Source organism: Heloderma suspectum, chromosome 1 (genome assembly GCF_057233095.1).
Source record: "Heloderma suspectum isolate Gila_16-S chromosome 1, 16-S_ref, whole genome shotgun sequence".
NCBI classification, from domain to species: Eukaryota; Metazoa; Chordata; class Lepidosauria; order Squamata; family Helodermatidae; genus Heloderma; species Heloderma suspectum.
This window is the reverse complement of record NC_139458.1, coordinates 326,180,140-326,198,518: the sequence shown is the minus strand read 5'-3', so window position 1 is coordinate 326,198,518 and position 18,379 is coordinate 326,180,140. Positions and strand designations below refer to the sequence as shown.

The 18,379-nt window shown below is 44.6% G+C and overlaps 1 protein-coding gene across 1 annotated transcript; it reads left to right on the top strand.

Annotated features, from left to right (window-relative positions):
- The first annotated feature begins 238 nt into the window (after positions 1-238).
- On the top strand, positions 239-17,714 carry LOC146359448 (amine sulfotransferase-like). The gene is made up of 7 exons (XM_084827357.1): positions 239-369; positions 1,447-1,623; positions 9,097-9,305; positions 9,946-10,072; positions 13,759-13,853; positions 15,741-15,912; positions 17,431-17,714. The coding sequence occupies exons 2-7, from the start codon at positions 1,482-1,484 to the stop codon at positions 17,553-17,555; spliced, it is 870 nt and encodes a 289-aa protein (XP_084683483.1). The 5' UTR covers positions 239-369; positions 1,447-1,481; the 3' UTR covers positions 17,556-17,714.
- The last annotated feature ends 665 nt before the right edge of the window (positions 17,715-18,379 follow it).

Genomic DNA, 18,379 nt, shown 5'->3' with positions numbered 1-18,379 from the left:
AGTCCACAGAGGCAGATGTGCTCTGTCATATGATGGTGGTTTGGGGGGTCTCCCCTTTAAAAATCATATGACATCATGAGGATCCCTCTTTGATTTCATGGATCCTCGTTTTACCCAGTCCCTTTGAAGAGCTTTGAAAAAAGTCCCATTCCAGCTTGCAGCAATGCATGCTTTTCGCAAGAGGCTTTCAGCACAGCAGCAGTTCTTCTGAAGACCATGTCACCAAGTGACCTTGGCCATTCCAGGAAATGCTGCTGAGCTGAAACCCAGTTGTGAGGCATGCTGTGATTCTGTGAGAGCACGGGAGACTTTTTAAAGCAAGAAACAGATCGGCAGGAGTCTCTTGAGCCACCTTGCACACTGAATAAGGTAGACAGAACCCCTGCCTCCCCACAGACATCCGAAAATTCTCTGAATTCTCCCCCTCCCTGCAAAAGGGGCGGAAGGCACAATGCCTCTTTCGCAGAGAGGGAAGAAGTCCACGGAAGTCGGGTTGGCACAGCACTAGTATTAATATAATTCATTCTCACTGTGGAAAGATTGGACCAATTTTAAAGAACTTTCCTTAATTTTACTAGATGTTGATTGGAACGGTGCACTTGTCCACATTTTAGCCCATGTGGATTGTTCAAAATGGTGTCCTAGATCCCTTTCCAGTGTTTGCTTTATGCCCATTGTAGATCCATATTTAATTTCAGACAACATGCTGTATATTTTAGAGGCCAATCCTTTTCTTTCTAATTTAGTTGAACTCTGATTTGTTTGAAAGTTGTTAGTGTTGTTTGTTCTCTAATTTGAGGGTTTGCTATGACATATAATATTTGTTGCAACTGCAGGTTGAAGTTCTATCCTGTAACGTTTCTTTAATTTGCTAACCTGATTCTGGACTAGTGCTTATGTACAAATCCCGTAACCTATATAAACCTGCTTGTTCCCAAGCTGTATATCTTTTAAATTACCTGGTTCATAACAGAGCGGATAATGTACATATGGAATTATTGGGGGTGGCGGGGGACTGAGGATCCAACACCATTTCTTCCAGGGTTCTAATACTGCTTGAATAAAGGGAGTAACATTATTTTTTTAAGCTTTTGGTTTGAAAAAAGCACATTGTAGACATTGATTAGATAACTGAAGCCACATTTAAAGGTATTCGCTCAACCGGTGTCTTTTTAAAAGCAATAGATTGTTGAGGCTTAGAATGGCAGATCCTTTTTAGTGGTGACTCGCCATAAGCAAAGGGGCACTTCCATGCTCCTTAAACAGTATCTTCTGTGCCTGGCTTGCACTTCTTTTTACCTTCTTCCCCCGACTGGCACATTAGCAGCAGCAGTGCTGCTGTCATCATCATGGGAGGGCTGGGAGAGCAGCGGGGTTTCACAACATGTTTTAAATAACTGAATTCATTGGTATATATTAATTGGTTGTGTCTCATTGGACATATAGAGGGAACTGCTGCCAGTTTCTGTATTGCGCTAGCAATGGAGCCATCAGAGGAATCCCTGTTTGAACACAAAGGATTCTATTTCATAAGGGATCTGGTTACACCACAATACCTGGATTCCCTGCAGGATTTCGAAATCAGAGACAGTGATGTATTTGTAGTCACTTATCCTAAATCAGGTAAGAATTGAAATATTTTCCTAGCAAAAGCCAACCTTTTATCATACTTAAGTATTCATACGTTCAGTGTCAACCTGCCACAGCTGGACAGTAACAGGTTTTTTTTTCATGGATTAGCAGGAGGTTGTACAGGTCAGAGAGAAGTGTTTTGGGAGGACACATAGCAATGAACCATCCGATTAAGTCTCTTGGAATATATGTTTATTGAGTTGGTTTGGCTCTGTTCTCTATTTCTGAGAAATTGCCCATGATGGGGTGAGAGTGTCTTTCCCTGAACTAAACCAATTAATCCTAGAAATCTGGGGGGGGGGGGAATGCAACAAGCAGAAAAATAAGTTAATGAAACTGAAGACCCACAAAAAGACGTATCTGAGGTTAGATGGTTAAAAGCTGTGAAAGGCTAATTGAGAATCACCTGACTAATATTCCCAAATCACCTTTAATAACTCCAGCTTTGGCAAAATTGAAAGAAAAACCAGGAAAAACCTACTTCATCTTCCACTATTCTTCCTGATGTTTCAGTGATCCTAAAAGAAATGCACAGTTTGGCTATACAAAATAGGAAACAAGACCAACAACACGAGGGGACACTTAGCATTATGGCAGCTGTTCAAACTTCACAATATGAAACTCTGATGCCCACCAAAATGTCTCACCTCAGTCCATGGACGTGAATAAATAAAGCAGATGACTACAGTTCAGTGAACCTAAATTTACCAGGGAAGAACGGTCCCGCTGGCTCTTCCAGTATACCAGAGGCTGTACTTGCAATTCTGTTGATGTCAGTAGTTCATTGCCATGCACAAATACTGCCGTCAATGTCTTATTGAAAACTGTGTAGACTGAGCTCAGCATTTTAGTGCAAGAACGCCCTTCTGGAGGGATGAAAATAGGAAAACTGTGGTCAGATTACATTTTACGTGCTGCTCACATCCAACACATGGAGGATGGGATCCAGTAGTGCCCTCCCACCTGCAGTGAGCACCCCCAGTTCCTGGTGTGCAGGCAGCCGGCCCGACAGCAGCAGCATGCTCATGGCCCCACCACCAGCAACAGCAGTATAGCACTTCTGGGGGCAAACCCTCAAGCGACCAGAAAAATGTTTCTGGAAAGGGCAGGTCATGCTTCCAGTTGCTTGGGGCCTTCCCCTAGAAGTACGACATCGCCACTGCTGGCGGGAGGCTCCACGCGCACACCCAGAACCGGCAGGGATAATGCCAGCGATGGGGCACTGTTGGATCCTGCCCACCCCGTCCACACCATGGTGCTTTGCTGCAGGAAAAATGTGCATTTTTGTAAGATGTGTAAGATGTGTTGCCAAGTCAAGAAAACCCACTAATGAGCATCTTCCCCCAGCTTCACTAATTCACTGGTACATCAGCAGAGTCAGGAAAATGTGAAACTCCCAGGATGTATACAGCAGAGCAGCAACCTCTTCAGTTGTTGTTGTTCAGTCGTTCAGTTGTGTCCGACTCTTCGTGACCCCATGGACCACAGCACGCCAGGCCCTCCTGTCCTGCGCTCTCTCCCGGAGCGTGCTCAAGTTCATATTCATTGCATCCGTGATGCTATCTAGCCATCTCATCCTCTGCCGTCCCCTTCTCCTTTTGCCTTCAGTCTTTCCCAGCATCAGGGTCTTTTCCAGGGAGTTTTCTCTTCGCATTAGGTGGCCAAAATATTGGAGCTTCAGCTTCAGTATCTGTCCTTCCAATGAGCACTCAGGGTTGATTTCCTTTAGGATGGACTGATTTGACCTCCTTGCAGTCCAGGGGACTCGTAAGAGTCTTCTCCAGCACCACAGTTCGAAAGCATCAATTCTTCGGCGCTCAGCCTTCCTTATAGTCCAGCTCTCACAGCCATACATTACTACTGGGAAAACCATAGCTTTGATTAGACGGACCTTTGTCGGCAAGGTGATGTCTCTGCTTCTTACTATGCTGTCTAGGTTTGCCATAGCTTTCCTCCCAAGGAGCAAGCGTCTTTTAATTTCAGGGCTACAGTCACCGTCTGCGGTGATCTTGGAGCCCAAGAAAGTAAAATCTGTCACTGCTTCCATTTCTTCCCCTTCTATATGCCAGGAAGTGATGGGGCCAGATACCATGATCTTCGTTTTTTGAATGTTGAGTTTCAAACCAGCTTTTGCACTCTCCTCTTTCACCCTCAACAAGAGGCTCTTGAGATCCTCTTTGCTTTCTGCCATTAGGGTGGTATCGTCTGCATATCGGAGGTTGTTGATAATTCTCCCAGCAATCTTAAGTCCGACCTCTGATTCATCCAACCCGGCATTTCTCATGATGTACTCTGCATATAAGTTAAATAAGCAGGGTGACAATATGCAGCCTTGTCGTACTCCTTTCCCAATTTTGAACCAATCGGTTGTTCCATGTCTGGTTCTTACTGTTGCTTCTTGACCCTCGTACAGGTTTCTCAGGAGACAGGTAAGGTGGTCTGGTACTCCCATCACTTTCAGAATTTGCCACAGTTTGTTGTGATCCACACAATCAAAGGCTTTAGTGTAGTCAATGAAGCAGAAATAGACATTTTTCTGGAATTCTCTTGCTTTCTCCATGATGCAGCGAATGTTGGCGATTTGATCTCTAGTTCCTCTGCCTCTTCTAAACCCAGCTTGTACTTCCCGTAGTTCTCGGTTCGCATACTGCTGAAGCCTAGCTTGTAGGATTTTGAGCATCACCTTGCTGGCATGTGAAATGAGCGCAATTGTGCGGTAGTTTGAACACTCTTTGGCGTTGCCCTTCTTTGGAATTGGAATGTAAACTGACCTTTTCCAGTCTTGTGGCCACTGTTGAGTGTTCCAGATTTGTTGACATGTTGAATGCAGCACTTTAACAGCATCATCTTTTAGGATTTTAAATAGTTCAGCTGGAATACTGTCATCTCCGCTAGCTTTGTTGTTACTAATTCTTCCTAAGGCCCACTTGACTTCACTCTCGAGGATGTCCGGCTCAAGTTCAGTGACCGCACTATCATGGCTATCAGGGACATTCAGATCTTTCCTGTATAGTTCTTCTGTGTATTCTTGCCACTTCTTCTTAATCTCATCTGCTTCTGTTAGGTCCCTGCCTTCTTTGTCCTTTATCATGCCCGTCTTTGCACAAAACGTTCCCTTGAGATCTCCAATTTTCTTGAAGAGATCTCTAGTCTTTCCCATTCAGTTGTTTTCCTCGATTTCTTTGCATTGTTCATTTAAGAAGGCCTTCTTGTCTCTCCTTGCTATTCTCTGGAACTCTGCGTTCAGTTGGGTATATCTTCCCCTTTCTCCCTTGCTTTTCGCTTCCCTTCTTTCCTCAGCTTCTTGTAAAGCCTCATCAGACAGCCACTTTGCTTTCTTGCATTTCTTTTTCTTTGGGATGGATTTCGTTGCTGCCTCCTGAACAATGTTACGGACCTCCGTCCATAGTTCCTCAGGCACTCTGTCTATCAGGTCTAATCCCTGAAATCTATTCCTCACCTCCACTGTATATTCATCAGGGATATGATTTAGGTCATACCTGAACGGTTTAGTGGTTTTCCCGACGTTCTTCAATTTAAGCCGAAATTTTGCAAGAAGCAGCTCATGATCTGAGCCACAGTCAGCTCCAGGTCTTGTTTTTACTGACTGTATGGAGCTTCTCCATCTTTGGCTGCAAAGGACATAATCAATCTGATTTCGATATTGACCATCTGGTGATGTCCATGTGTAGAGTCGCCTCTTGTGCTGTTGGAAAAGAGTGTTTGCTATGATCAGCATGTTCTCTTGGCAAAACTCTATTAGCTTTTGTCCTGCTTCATTTTGTACACCAAGGCCATGCCTGCCTGTTATCCCGGTGATTTCTTGATTTCCTACTTTAGCATTCCAATCCCCTATGATGAAGAGGACATCTTTTTTTTTTGGTGTTAGTTCTAGAAGGTGTTGTAGGTCTTCATAGAACCGATCAACCTCAGCTTCTTCGGCCTCAGTGGTTGGGGCATAGACTTGAATTACTGTGATGTTGAATGGTTTGCCTTGGATTCGTACTGAGATCATTCTATCATTTTTAAGATTGTACCCCACTGCTTTTCCCACCCTTTTGTTGACTATGAGTGCTACTCCATTTCTTCTAAGGGATTCTTGCCCACAATAGTAGATATGATGGTCACCTGAATTAAATTCGCCCATGCCTGTCCATTTTAGTTCGCTGATTCCCAAGATGTCGATGTTCAATCTTGCCATCTCATGTTTGACCACCTCCAGCTTACCTTGATTCATTGATCTGACATTCCAGGTTCCTAAACAATATTGTTCTTTACAGCATCGGATTTTCTTTTCACCGCCAGACACATCCACAGCTGAGTGTCCTTTCGGGTTTGGCCCAGCCGCTTCACTCTTTCTGGCGCTACTTGGAAATACCCTCTGCTCTTCCCCAGTAGCATATTGGACACCTTCCGACCTGAGGGGCTCATCTTCCGGCGTCATATCTTTTAGCCTTGTGATACGTTCCATGGGGTTTTCTTGGCAAGAATACTGGAGTGGGTTGCCATTTCCTTCTCCAGTGGACCACATTTTGTCAGAACTCTCTGCCATGACCTGTCCGTCTTGGGTGGCCCTGCACGGCATAGCTTATGGCTTCACTGAGTTACGCAAGCCCCTTCGCCACAACAAGGCAGTGATCCATGAAGGGGAACCTTTTCAGTAATCAACCCCAATCTCCAAACCAGCTAGGAGCAAAGTCATGTTCTCCTTTTCCGCCAGTTCATCCATCTAGCCCCACCATCCAATACCTTACAGCTCCCTTTTACAGTTCAGCCCAGATCACTGCTCTTGGCAGCTATCATGTAGAACAACCTTGCCCAAGCTGTTGTCCTCCAGATGTTTTGGACTACAACTCCCAGCATTTCTGTAAATTGTCCATGCTGGTTAGGGCTGGTGGGCATGGAAGTCCAAAAGATCTGGAGAGCACCAGGTTGGGGAAGGCTAGTATAGAAAAACCATAGATGCTTCTGAAAGTCCAGAAGCCTAAAAACTGGGAGAAATGCATCTGCAAGGGCGGTAACAAGGTTTGTGCCAAGCCCAGCTTTCTCCTAAAGCCCAGCGTTTTCCTCAACCATTTGTTGTACAGCTCAATACTTTTAATAATTATTTTTCTGTGCATTAACTATCTATTCCAAATATTCTTCTTTCAATCCTCTATGGTGGCAGTTATTTTTTCCAGTTCTAGCAACACAAGTAAGTGCAGCTATTAATGTATTTCCTACCAGTGTACCTTACTTATTTGGTTTTTTGTTGCAAGCCCAACTAAGAGGAGAACTAAAGTATCAAAAAGTAATTTATATCTTGTTATGTCTTCAATAATATAAATAACACCAGCACAAAGCTTTCCAATAAGTTTACATTCTGACAAGATATGTATTTATTTATTTATTAAATTTATTAATCGCCCATCTGACTGGTCACCTAACATCCGCCATATCATGCATACATCTCTAGCAATAAGCATGTGTCAAATCATAAATCTTTTGTGACCTGTAAAGAGTGTACTACCATAAATGCAAGGTTTTATACAAATGTTCTTTAGCCGTGATATCCATAGCACAATTCGGGCCTCCCAGAGAAATTACCTTTCACTGTTGTTTTGAGATATTAATCAGAAGCATTTTCACCACCTATTTGTAATGCCTACATTGTACATCAGATAATTATTGGGTTTGAAACTAACCCCCCAAAACGAAATAACTAAAATGCCAAGGAGAATATCGCCTTCACCTGGCACCAAAAACGTGGCACCAAGTGAACCTCTCTGGGAAGAACATTCCACAACTGGAGTAGCACAACTGGAGTACCATCACTGAGAAGGCCACTCTCCTCTCACCTCATTTGGTGGGGGCACCTGAAGGAGGGCCTCTGAAGACGACCTTAGGGTCCAGGCAGGAGATGATCTTTCAGGTAACCTGGCCCCAAGCCATTAAAGACTTTGAAAGTTAATACCAGCACTTCGAATTGGGCCTAGAAATACACCGGAGGCCAGTGCAGAGCATGAAGCACTGTTGTAACATGCTAATATCGACCAGTCCCATTAACAATCTCGCTGCCCTATTTTGGACAAGCGGAAGTTTACAGATTGTTTTCAAAGGCAGCCCCACATACAACACATTGTGGTAATCAAGATGAGGGGTTACCAGAGCAGAAATAACTGTAGCTAGGCTATCTCTGTCCAGATAAGGCCATTTTAGCCTATGTAAATATTTATGTAAGCTATTACGGCGGAAAAAAAGGAAAGCAAATCACGCCCACTACGCTATTTGCATTCCCTTTTTTTCGCCATAATAGCCTACGTAAATATTTACGTAGGCTAAAATGGTGAAAAATAGGGAACGCAAATGGCGGCCACCGTAGCCACCACCATTTGCGTATGCTGTTTTTTTTTGCCCAGCCGTGATAGGCTACATAAATACTTAAGTAGCCTATCACAGCAGCCTGGCTAGATGCAAATGGTGGCTGCTACGGCAGCTGCCATTTGCGTCCTCAGCAGCCCGTCCGCAGCCGGAACTCCGGCTGCGGATGGCCCTGGCCAGCTGCTCCGTGGAGCTGCCACAGAGCAGAGCCAGCCAGACAGGATTCCAGGGGGGAGGACCGGATCGCCTCCACCCCGTCGAGGATTCTGGGGGGAGGGATGGAACGCCTCCCCCCTCCCACCGTGAATCAATTCCATGAAAAGGTAAGTGACTTTCGTACATCCCTAGCATCAGGTGCACACGAAGCAAGAAAAGCTAAGCATACAGTACCTAAAAACCTCTTCCACAGGTCACACTACACTTGAAACCCCCATACTTCAGGACTGGGTGGGTGGAGTAGAACTGAATGTCTTCAGCCCAGTAGGTGTTGCTCAACGGATGACAGAGGCTTGTTCCCTGCCCCTGTCCATGCTTCCCTACTCGGGAAGTTTGCTGGAAGCACTGAATTAAGCTCCCATAGTTTACCCCACACCTCTCCCCTCTCATCCACCACTGGGATATTGTGAAAGATTAAAGATTAATACTGGGCTTATATGGGAAAAACAAGCTGCATTCCGTGAAACAGTAAAACTGTTACTGTGGTATTCTGGTTGATTGGAAAAGCGAAACTGTGCTTATATGAATGGGGAAAACAGGCTTCATCCTGTGAATGAGTAAAGTTGCTATTGCAGTATTTTGACCAATTGGAACAGCGAAACTGTGGTGAACAGGGTATGCTATAGCTGAAGTGTGCAGGAGCCACCTTTAAGCAAAGATACACACTAAAATGATTTGCAGAAAATGTACGTTTTTGAGGAGGAAGCTGCAGGATTAATGCAGGGTGGTGATGACGTCATATGTCGCAAATAACCCTGAAGTGCTCTCCCTTTACACTAAAACACACATGCAGATGACCACCTGGATCTGATGAAAAGCAGAGATAGAGCTCTACTAAGTACATTGATTGCACTGAATGAATTAAATCAGGTTATTCATATTCACAAGGCACCGTGTGGACTCAGCAAATTCTGAGCTTGATCTATCACGAAGGCCATCGAGATGGAACTGAAAACATACATTTAAGAGACAGAGTTCCGTGGCTGGAGTACAATATCTTCCACAGGGATTACATCAACCGCACATCACCTCGTCTGTTTGCAACCCATCTGCCCCACTATTTAGTACCGAAGGGGCTAAGAAATGGAAGAACAAAAGTAGGAGCTGCCACTTTTATAACTTTTCATTGAATCACTTTTGTCTTGTTCTAAATTAATATCCCAGTTTCCATAGACAATAGTGAGTTTACAGGAAAAAGAGAACCTGCAAACCTGGAGCTAGCAAGTTTGAAGGGGTGGGAATGACTCAGAGAGTGTGAGAAACACAGTGCTAAGGTCAAAGCCAGATAAAGGGGTGGGGGTGCTTTTGTTTAAAAAGCATCTGCAGAAGAGGTAGATATACAGGAAGGAAGAATGAAAGAAATGGAGATATGAAGGTCATTTAGGAGTAAGTTTCTGCAGCAAAAACTGGAGGATCATAGTCAACTGAGGAAGAACAATGCAAGGAATCTTCACAAAACTGAAGACTCGAGATTTTATTCCATAGTCAAAATCTCTGAGATACATCTTGCAAATGTTTATATGGGAAAAAGGCACTAGGACTATGAAGCAATTTCAAGATCCTCAACAATAGCAATTAAAAGCTGCAGATTTAAAAGATGACCATAAGCTAACGAAAAATCAGTGACTGTTATGAGTAGTACTAGATTAGAGAGAACTATCCCATTGCTAGGCACTTTTTTCAGCTCATCAGAAGACTGTGACCAACTAGACATGATTAATATCATTCTTTCTGCAGCTTATTTATGTGGCCAGAAACCCAAAGGATGTCTGTGTTTCCCTGTATCATTATTCCAAAGTTTCAATCAAATTAGAAGAAATAGACGACTTTGACATTTTCATGGAAAGGTTTTTGGCAGGCAAAGGTAAGAATTACATCATACTGTAATATGAATTACTTTTGCCCTACATCAAGTTCTCACTTTCACAACAAATTGAAATAAGGGAGGAAATGTGTTCACCATGTTGTGCCAGATCCTGCTGCTTGCTGTGCGCATGTTTAGACCTATTTTCAGCACATCAGATAACACACCCTCTCCAAATAAACTAACATATAAGGCAATAATGTATGTAACCACACCTTCTGTCTAAGCAACCCCTTGGGGAGAGAACTATAGGGACCAGGGTTCAAACTTCAGTGGGAAAGAACTAAAACAGGAAAGAAAGCCCGGATCTTACAATGAAAGGAAAGAAAGCCACGTTCTTAAAATAGTGATCAGTGGCTCCCACCCACTAGGCCCTCTCTTTGCTGAATAAGGGTAGCGGAAACAAGAAGTGGGCGACTTACTAGAAGAGAAAAAAAACAAACGTAGGATTTCTTTAGCAATGAGGGATGGAGGAGGGCAGAAGCGAGAGGAACTAGTCTAGTCTAGTTCAAGACCCTAAGCAACAGAATAGGAGTGGAAGGGGTTAGAGTAAGGGGACGTTCGGAGTCTCTCTGCCCTGCCCCTGGCTACCCAGTCCCAGGATGCAGGCTAGGCATCAGGCTCCATCACACATCCTGGCGCTGGAGCTGTTGCTGAGCGAATGCCTCTATGCAAGGGCAGCAGGCAGCGGCTGTTCTTTCCTCAACAGTCTTCCTCAGAGAAAACACCTCAGTTCACTAAGGCAGCCCCTAAGGGCCATAAAGAGCTGCACTCTAGGCATCCCACAAGAGGCTACACTGCACAGGGTTACATTTCTTTTTCCTTCATCATTTTGTGTACACATGAAAGGAAATGTTTTGCCCAGCTCAGGTTCTTCTAGGGGCCAATCTACATTGCGCCCGCCATCACAATGAATTCGGTGTCCCATCGGGTTAAACGCTCTCAGATTAAAATGTGATTATTCACACTCTCCCATTTTCCTCATTGCAGTGCTTCATCGAATGCGCGAGCTCGGTTCACACTCGAGCGCTGTGCTGTTTTTCTGTGCGTGCTTGTCTGATCTTGGATGCTAAGCGGGGTCGGCCCCAGTCAGTAGTTCGATGGGCGACCGCCTGGGAATCAGGCTTCCTGCACTGAGCAGGGGGTTGTTCTATCCCTTCAAATGAAACTAAGTTTCACCCCCTCCTATCCCCCGCTCCAGATGTTTTTTTAAAAAATTAAGATGTTATCCTCACAGAATAGGGGCTTCTCCACGATGTTTTTTTTTTTTTTTTTTTCTAATTCAGGCATGATCTTCTGAGATTCAAAGTTGTGAAGCTTCACAACTTCAAGTCTTCGAAGATCAGGCCTGAATTAGAAAAAAAAAAAAAAAACACTGCAGAGAAGCCCCAATTCTGCAAGGATAATGCCTTAATTTTTAAAAAAATATCCGGAGCGGGGGATAGGAGGAGGTAAAACTTAATCTCATTTGAAGGGATAGAACAACCACCTGCTCAGTGCAGGAAGCCTGATTCCCAGGCGGTCGCCCATCTAACTACTGACCGGGGCCGACCCCGCTTAACTACCGAGATCAGACAGGCACACGCACATCCAGTCCTTTGCTTGTTGCTGAGGAAATGGGGGCTGCTGAGGAAGCTATGTGATCAGTAGCCAGAAGAAGACATGGGGCCATCGAGAGCTGTGATTGGACAGGAGGGAAATACAAACACCACCGTATATGGACAGGTGGGGGAGGGGACTATGACTGGATATGATAGCGAAGGCAGAAAATCAGAGTACATTAAGGGGAAATACCAGGATATTAGGGTATTGAAAGCAGGAAATTCCGGTTCCAATTCGAGGCAGGTACTGCGTAGTGTGAAAGGCAGGTGGTGAAACCTCATTGGAAGCGAAAAAAGGCAGTAAGTGTAGATCCAGCCTAGATTTGGGCCTTACGTGTTACTAACTCCTATAGTGCAGGCAGTGTATAATATTTTCTGAATGAATGATATTTGGACAGTAATAGAGAGTTTCTGTGACAGCTCTCCCCAAGTTTCTGGTTCAGTGGCAAAGTGCTGAGCACCCTCCAAGAGTGTTAACTATTCCACTATTACACTTCTTGAACTTTTAGAATTACTCATTGCTTAATGGAAACTGGAGATGTATGCTGAATTAACAAGAGAAGGTGATTGACTCAAGGATGGTGGACTATTTCCAGTACACCACTTCTTAAGCTAGAAAATAGAGCAGCTAAACTGTCAACTAAAATAAATCCCTATGTATCTACTGTGGAATCCATGGATTCCAGCATCACTCCCTGTAATACACAACTCAAGCAGGGTGTGCTGTTGGCTTTGTAACCAAAACAGCCCAAGTCACAAACAAGAGGAGGGTAGCAATACATTCTTCAGAAACCTGAAATTTGCAAAAGGACAAACAGTTAACACAGATCACTCCAAAAGAAATAAACAGCAGCAAAACCCAAATGGGATAAAATATGGCAGTACCCGTATGAATGAACCTGCTCTATGGAACCCCTTCTGTCCTGATCAGGGCCTGCTAAGTGAGGAGAGCAACACCTGCCCCCGTCTTCCAGTGCTGATGCTGGCAGCCAAAGACCAGGGTCCTCACAGTGTGGAGAAGGCAGCAAGCAGTAGAAGGTGGTGGGTGGTGGTAGCTGAGCAGGGAGGGTGGCCAGAACAGCCAAAGCAGGGAGGAAAGAAAGGGGCTGGGCGAGGGGATGAAGAAGGGGCTGGGAGAGAGGAAAGACAAGAGGGGAGAATTGTGGAAGGGGAGAAGAAAAATGAAAAATACAAAGCAGAGCATAGAGGAGCATACAAGGACAAAGGGAATGGCAGGCTGAGGAGGGACTGAAGAAGGGGGAGCTGGGGAGCCAGAAGCAGAGAAAGACACCAAGAAACATAAGCATGAGGGGTGGGGTGCCAGGCCTGGCAGATTCCCCTGCTCTCCTCCTGGCTGGAAGGAAGTACGGGACAATCCTCAGTGCTGATGCTGAAGCAGGGATATGGTCCAACATACTGTTGCACGTTCCACTTGCTCCCTTTGATAGCCAGCCTGATGGATGAGTGCCTGCCAGTCTGGAAGCTGAAGTGGGCCACCCCAAAATAAGGTCAGGTGATATCTTCACACCTGGAGGACTCCCTTAGGACATAGTAGTAGATGCATTTTAAATCAAAAGACAATGTTTACAACAACCCAGCTCAATGCGTCCTGAGCAGGATCAGTGGCGCCGCAGGAACCATGGAAAGTTGAGCGTCAGTTGAAAAGAAAAGCAGGAACCTGGGGTGGGAGTGGGAACCGGCGTGCTTGAGCCCATAACTGCTTGTAATATGCTGGAGGAAGGTAGAGTTTGGGTGCCAGGACCCCTGACGAAAACACTTCCGTTGGAGGGGGAGGATACACAGCAGCATCTTTTGCAAGGTCGCACTTGTTCCCTTCCATTTTTGAGCCTGAAAGAATAGGCACCATGTTCAGTTTTATTAGGTTGGTTCACCAGCCAAGTTACCACGGTTTTACTCGTACAGTCCCACATTGGAGATGGTGAGGAGGAGTAAGGTTGGGTGGAGCTGAAACATTGTGAATTTGTGGCTGAGGCTACATCTGAACTGGAAGCGTGCAGCGCAACTAACTGCGTGTCCTTTATATCTGCTCTAAGACTTATGCCAAACTAAATTCTCTCCTACCAGTGGTAGCTAGTTCATGGCTAGACCACATAGAAGGCTGGTCTGCTCACAGGGATGACTTCAACATTCTATTCCTTACCTATGAAGAAATGAGGAAGGTAAGACATAACAGTGCTAGTCAGTCTGATATTATAAACAGCCAACAAAACCCAACTAACGTTTCTGTGGCCTTTTCATCTTTGCGCCTCAGACGGCTTTACATAATGGAGCAAGGTCAAGGAAGCCATATGTAGGGCAAACAATTGGTTAAGAGTCCTGACAGAAGCAGACTCTGTGCCTCCCATGCCTTTGTCCCCAGATGAACCAAAGCCATCGAACAACTCACTTCTGAGCAATCTAATAATATTTCATTGAAACTAGTGCTGTGCAGAAAATGTCTTCCACATGTTTTTTTTTTACCATCTCATTCAATTTGAAAGAAAAGGAATGGTTTTTGAAAAGAAATACAAAGGAAAGGAAAATTTTGGAGAAATTCCCATGGGTTGGCTTCACAGTTCCTCAGGGTTTACCTTACTTATGAGGTGGCCGAGGAATCATCTCTCTGGCAGCCTATAGCCTCCTTGGCTTCCCACACTTCAATTTCTGCCCAAGGCAAAACATCCTGAGGTAATTCCTCCCACAGGGCTTTTTCAGATCTGGCAGCCCAGGCAGCCTGGGAGGCTGCAGACCAATGAAGAAATGTATAAAAGAAAAAAAGCACACAGACTTTGGCCACCCTGCAGTGATTAGGAAGCTCATTAACACCACTAAAAGAAATTCAAAATAAATTATAAAATGCCCTGAGAATGAGGCAGAAACAGAAAAGCCTCTGTCATGGGGAAAGAACATTCTCAAGAAATTGAAGGAGAGATTTGGGCAAAGCAGTAGCTCCTCTTCTTCCCTGGAATGGGACAAAACACTGCCCCTTCACACCTGCCTCAGGGCTTTCAGGGAAGTAACAGCATTATATGCATTAGAGCCAAGATGTATCCACAATCACCCTTCTGATATGTAACATTCCGAAGATGCTGGGGAAGGTGCTGAACCCTGAAGAATGACAGCTGGCACTGAACCACCATTTCTCAGGAGACAAATGGAGAATCAGGAGAAACAAACTTTGTGAGGTTAAAAGTCTGGGCTGCTTCTCTTTCAGCAACCCAGAGTGCCAGGTTCGCACATCACAGAGCATGGGTTGCTTCCAAAAGTGGCGAGCGGTTGGGAGGCAGCATGCACACATGGTCCCGACAACCCATGGCTTGCTGTTATGGGCAAACCACATTGTTTTTTCTGAGTGTGCAGTATGCTTCAAACAATGCCCTCTGTATTGCCTGTAGGTTTCTTTTTATTCTCTGCTGACATTTGCCACTAACAGCAAAGGCCCTGCAGATCTCTGCTTTTCTGCCCAATACTGATCTGGAACTATGCAGCCTTTGGTTTTGCAGACCACTTGTGTTGTTCTGGGCCAGCGCAAGCAATCTTGATTGGGGCCAATTTTCACCAGTATTCCTATTATAAATGTCCGAAGTAGATTGGGCTTGGTTCCCTGAATCATTGCCAAGATTCAGTCCACACAAGTTCTCCGCTTTTCAAAAATGTATGTATGTACGTATGTATGTATGTATTCTTCTCATACATTGTTTCATTCTGCCTTTTAGGGTGCTCACCCTCTCAAGGTGGCTTTGAAAGTAAAGCAACAACGTAATATGATTACAACTTATAACGAAATTTAAAATTAAACATTTTAAAAAATTGGCTGATAAAATAATTATTAAAGTACTGCACCACATTCTTCCAGCAGACTGGAACACTCCCAGTGTTTAGAATGCCTCTAAATGCCAAAAAGGGGAGCCATATGTCTCTCCCACAGAACGGTATTCTGGGGATTGAGAGGGGTGTGCAAATATCTCATTACACATTTCCTATTATCCTGCCTGTTGTATGATTTTGAGTTTCTTGAATGTTACGTTTTCCAATTAGCCTGATGTCAAAACCATGTCCCATTTCAGAATCTCAGAAGCTCCGTATTAAAAATATGCAAGTTCCTAGGAAAGAGGCTGACTGACGAGGTGGTGGATGAGATTGTGGATAAGGCTTCAATTGATAATATGAGAGTGGATCCCAGAACAAATGCTGAGAACTTTTTAATAGACTTAAGTAAAGGACGCTTTCTTCGCAAAGGTAAGTCAGTGGCAAATCAAACTCAGTGGCAGTACTTGTAGAATGGCGCACAGCTTCACCTGGGGCATCTCTACATGGGGCTTATATCGTACAATCAAGATTGGTTACTCATGGAAGTCTGTGGGTCCTTTACACGATGTTGTCAACCTCCAGGGCCCCTCTTGTGGTTTATGACCACGGTAAAGCACAGGAAAAATCCAATTTTTCTCTAGGGAGCACTTATGGAGTTTTTTACTTCCTGTACTTCTGTAATGGCACTATAACAGCAGTGCCATCTGGTGGCTGTAAAATGTAATGTGTTGAACTCACTGAGAACTTGCCGCAACTGACAAACAGGTTGTGTTAGGAGCCGATCATAATCCCGCAAAGAATCAGGAAGCAGAAGCCCCAGTAAGTTGTAGTATAAAAGGCCTGGTGTGCTGAAGCCCCTGTAATCTCCTCTGCTACCATTTAGGCATCATGCAAAGACATTTTAATTTTCATAGGATATGGAACTTGCAGTATTATTTATTTTTTATGCTACTTTCTCAGCTCTATTAATTTTGTTGTTTTCTTATGCATTTTAATTGTATTTTACTGTTTTGTATGGAACAATTTAAATCACAGACTATTAGATAACTCTTTTAAATAAATTCATAATGCTCAGTAGTCAGACAGCTGCAGCTACTCTTCCATTCCACCTTTGTTAAAAGGAAAGTGAAGCCTTGTTATGAAAGCATGGCTATAACATAGTCATGAGTCTGACACTCCTCTGCAAATACAGCAAGACCAACACATTCTTTTCTGGCTAACATAAGCACAACACTACCATTAGCAGGTGTATCATTTGATTGACTCAAATAAACCACAGCATAGTCAGGGACAAAAAAGCATAGTTTGGGGTTCCATGTTTTTTGCATATGGAGTTCCTCAAATCCCTGAGGGGTGGGACATTTGAGGGGTAGTCACTACAGAGCACTGGAATGTATGGCATTTCTATCAGATCTCCCTATTTATAGAGATGTACAATGAGCATGAGGGACAATGGAAGTATACAGACAGTGGTCCTGCATAAAGTATCATCAGTTCCCTAGAGCAAAGAATATGGCTTTGGACACCCCCCCCCCAATATGGGCAATGGCTTTAAGCAGGACCCTGTTCGGCCTGATCCTACCAGTGGAGAAGGACATCCATTCCTTACAGTATTGCTACTTTTCACACAAAAACTGTTTTTCCTTTACCAACCTTGAACGCTAAGGGAGTCTCTACTAAAGAAAAAAGTCACAGTCCTACTAGGCCTTTGCAGCTCAGTTGAGCACAACCAAGCTGCAGTTGGGGGGGGGGGGATTGAAGTGTAAAAATATTGAAGAAAAATACCCAGACCACCTCAGCTAAACATAAGTAACCCCCACCAAACTTTATACAGGAGGCCCAGCAAAGTGGGGGAGAAAGACGTACCCAGCCCTACCTTAAACTATGGAAATTAATTATAGGTATCCATTTGTCCATCACCAAGCTCTCCTTTTGTCTCTCCTCCAGGCACTATTGGAGACTGGAAAAACATGATAACCGTCGCACAGAGTGAAAGGTTTGACAGTGTGTTTAAGGAGAGGATGGAAAAGCTGCCCTTCAAGTTCTGCTGGGACATCAGTGATGAATTATGAGTCCATATCAAGCCTGAAATAGGAAAATAATACGCAGTGTACATATTTAATCCAGACCTATTTGAAACAGAGATGACAAAACACCAACTTAGTGCAATTCTATTAGCGAGCGGAGAGGGGTAATAAAGAGACGGACACAAGTGCTTGAATTGAAAGTGGGCCACATTTATTGAAATATCTGCAAAGGGGAAAAGCTAGGACGGGCACTGAACTGTGCCAGCTGCTAGCTGGCACTACAATGGGCAAAAACATACACAGCCTGAGGAGTGCTGTGACAGCATCGCCACCCCTCAGGACTGCCCCTTATGGGGGAGGTAGACTTTCCCCTGTCACCCCCTCCTGGGCTGCAAAGCTCCTGGGTGAGTGAGGTGAGTCGGTCTCACAGGCAACCCTTATCCCCCCGCCGAGCCGCAAAACCCATTCAGGAGGCCTCAGGCATCACCTGTCACCATAACAGTGCCTCTGAATGTTCACCATCCCTATTCCCTAAGCTCATTTCCCCTTGCCTGTCTTGGCTGCCACCGGGAGTGACAAGCCTATTGCTTGTTAAACTCCCCCCACCTGTACTGAAGAACTTCCTGCAGGCCCCTTTGCACCATCCTGTCTGTAAAGCTCCCTCCTTGTCCAGATGATTTCCTGGTGAGTGATGATCCCATCACTGTGCCTGTATAGCCCCAAGATTATTTCCCCATCCACTTTCTGACAGGCCCTTTCCATGGCCTTCTGGGTCAGAACATTCCACACTTCATTCTTGTGAACACACAAGACCAATTATAGTTATCCCCGGCTCACGGTGCTGGATAACTCGGAATTGGCCAAGGCCT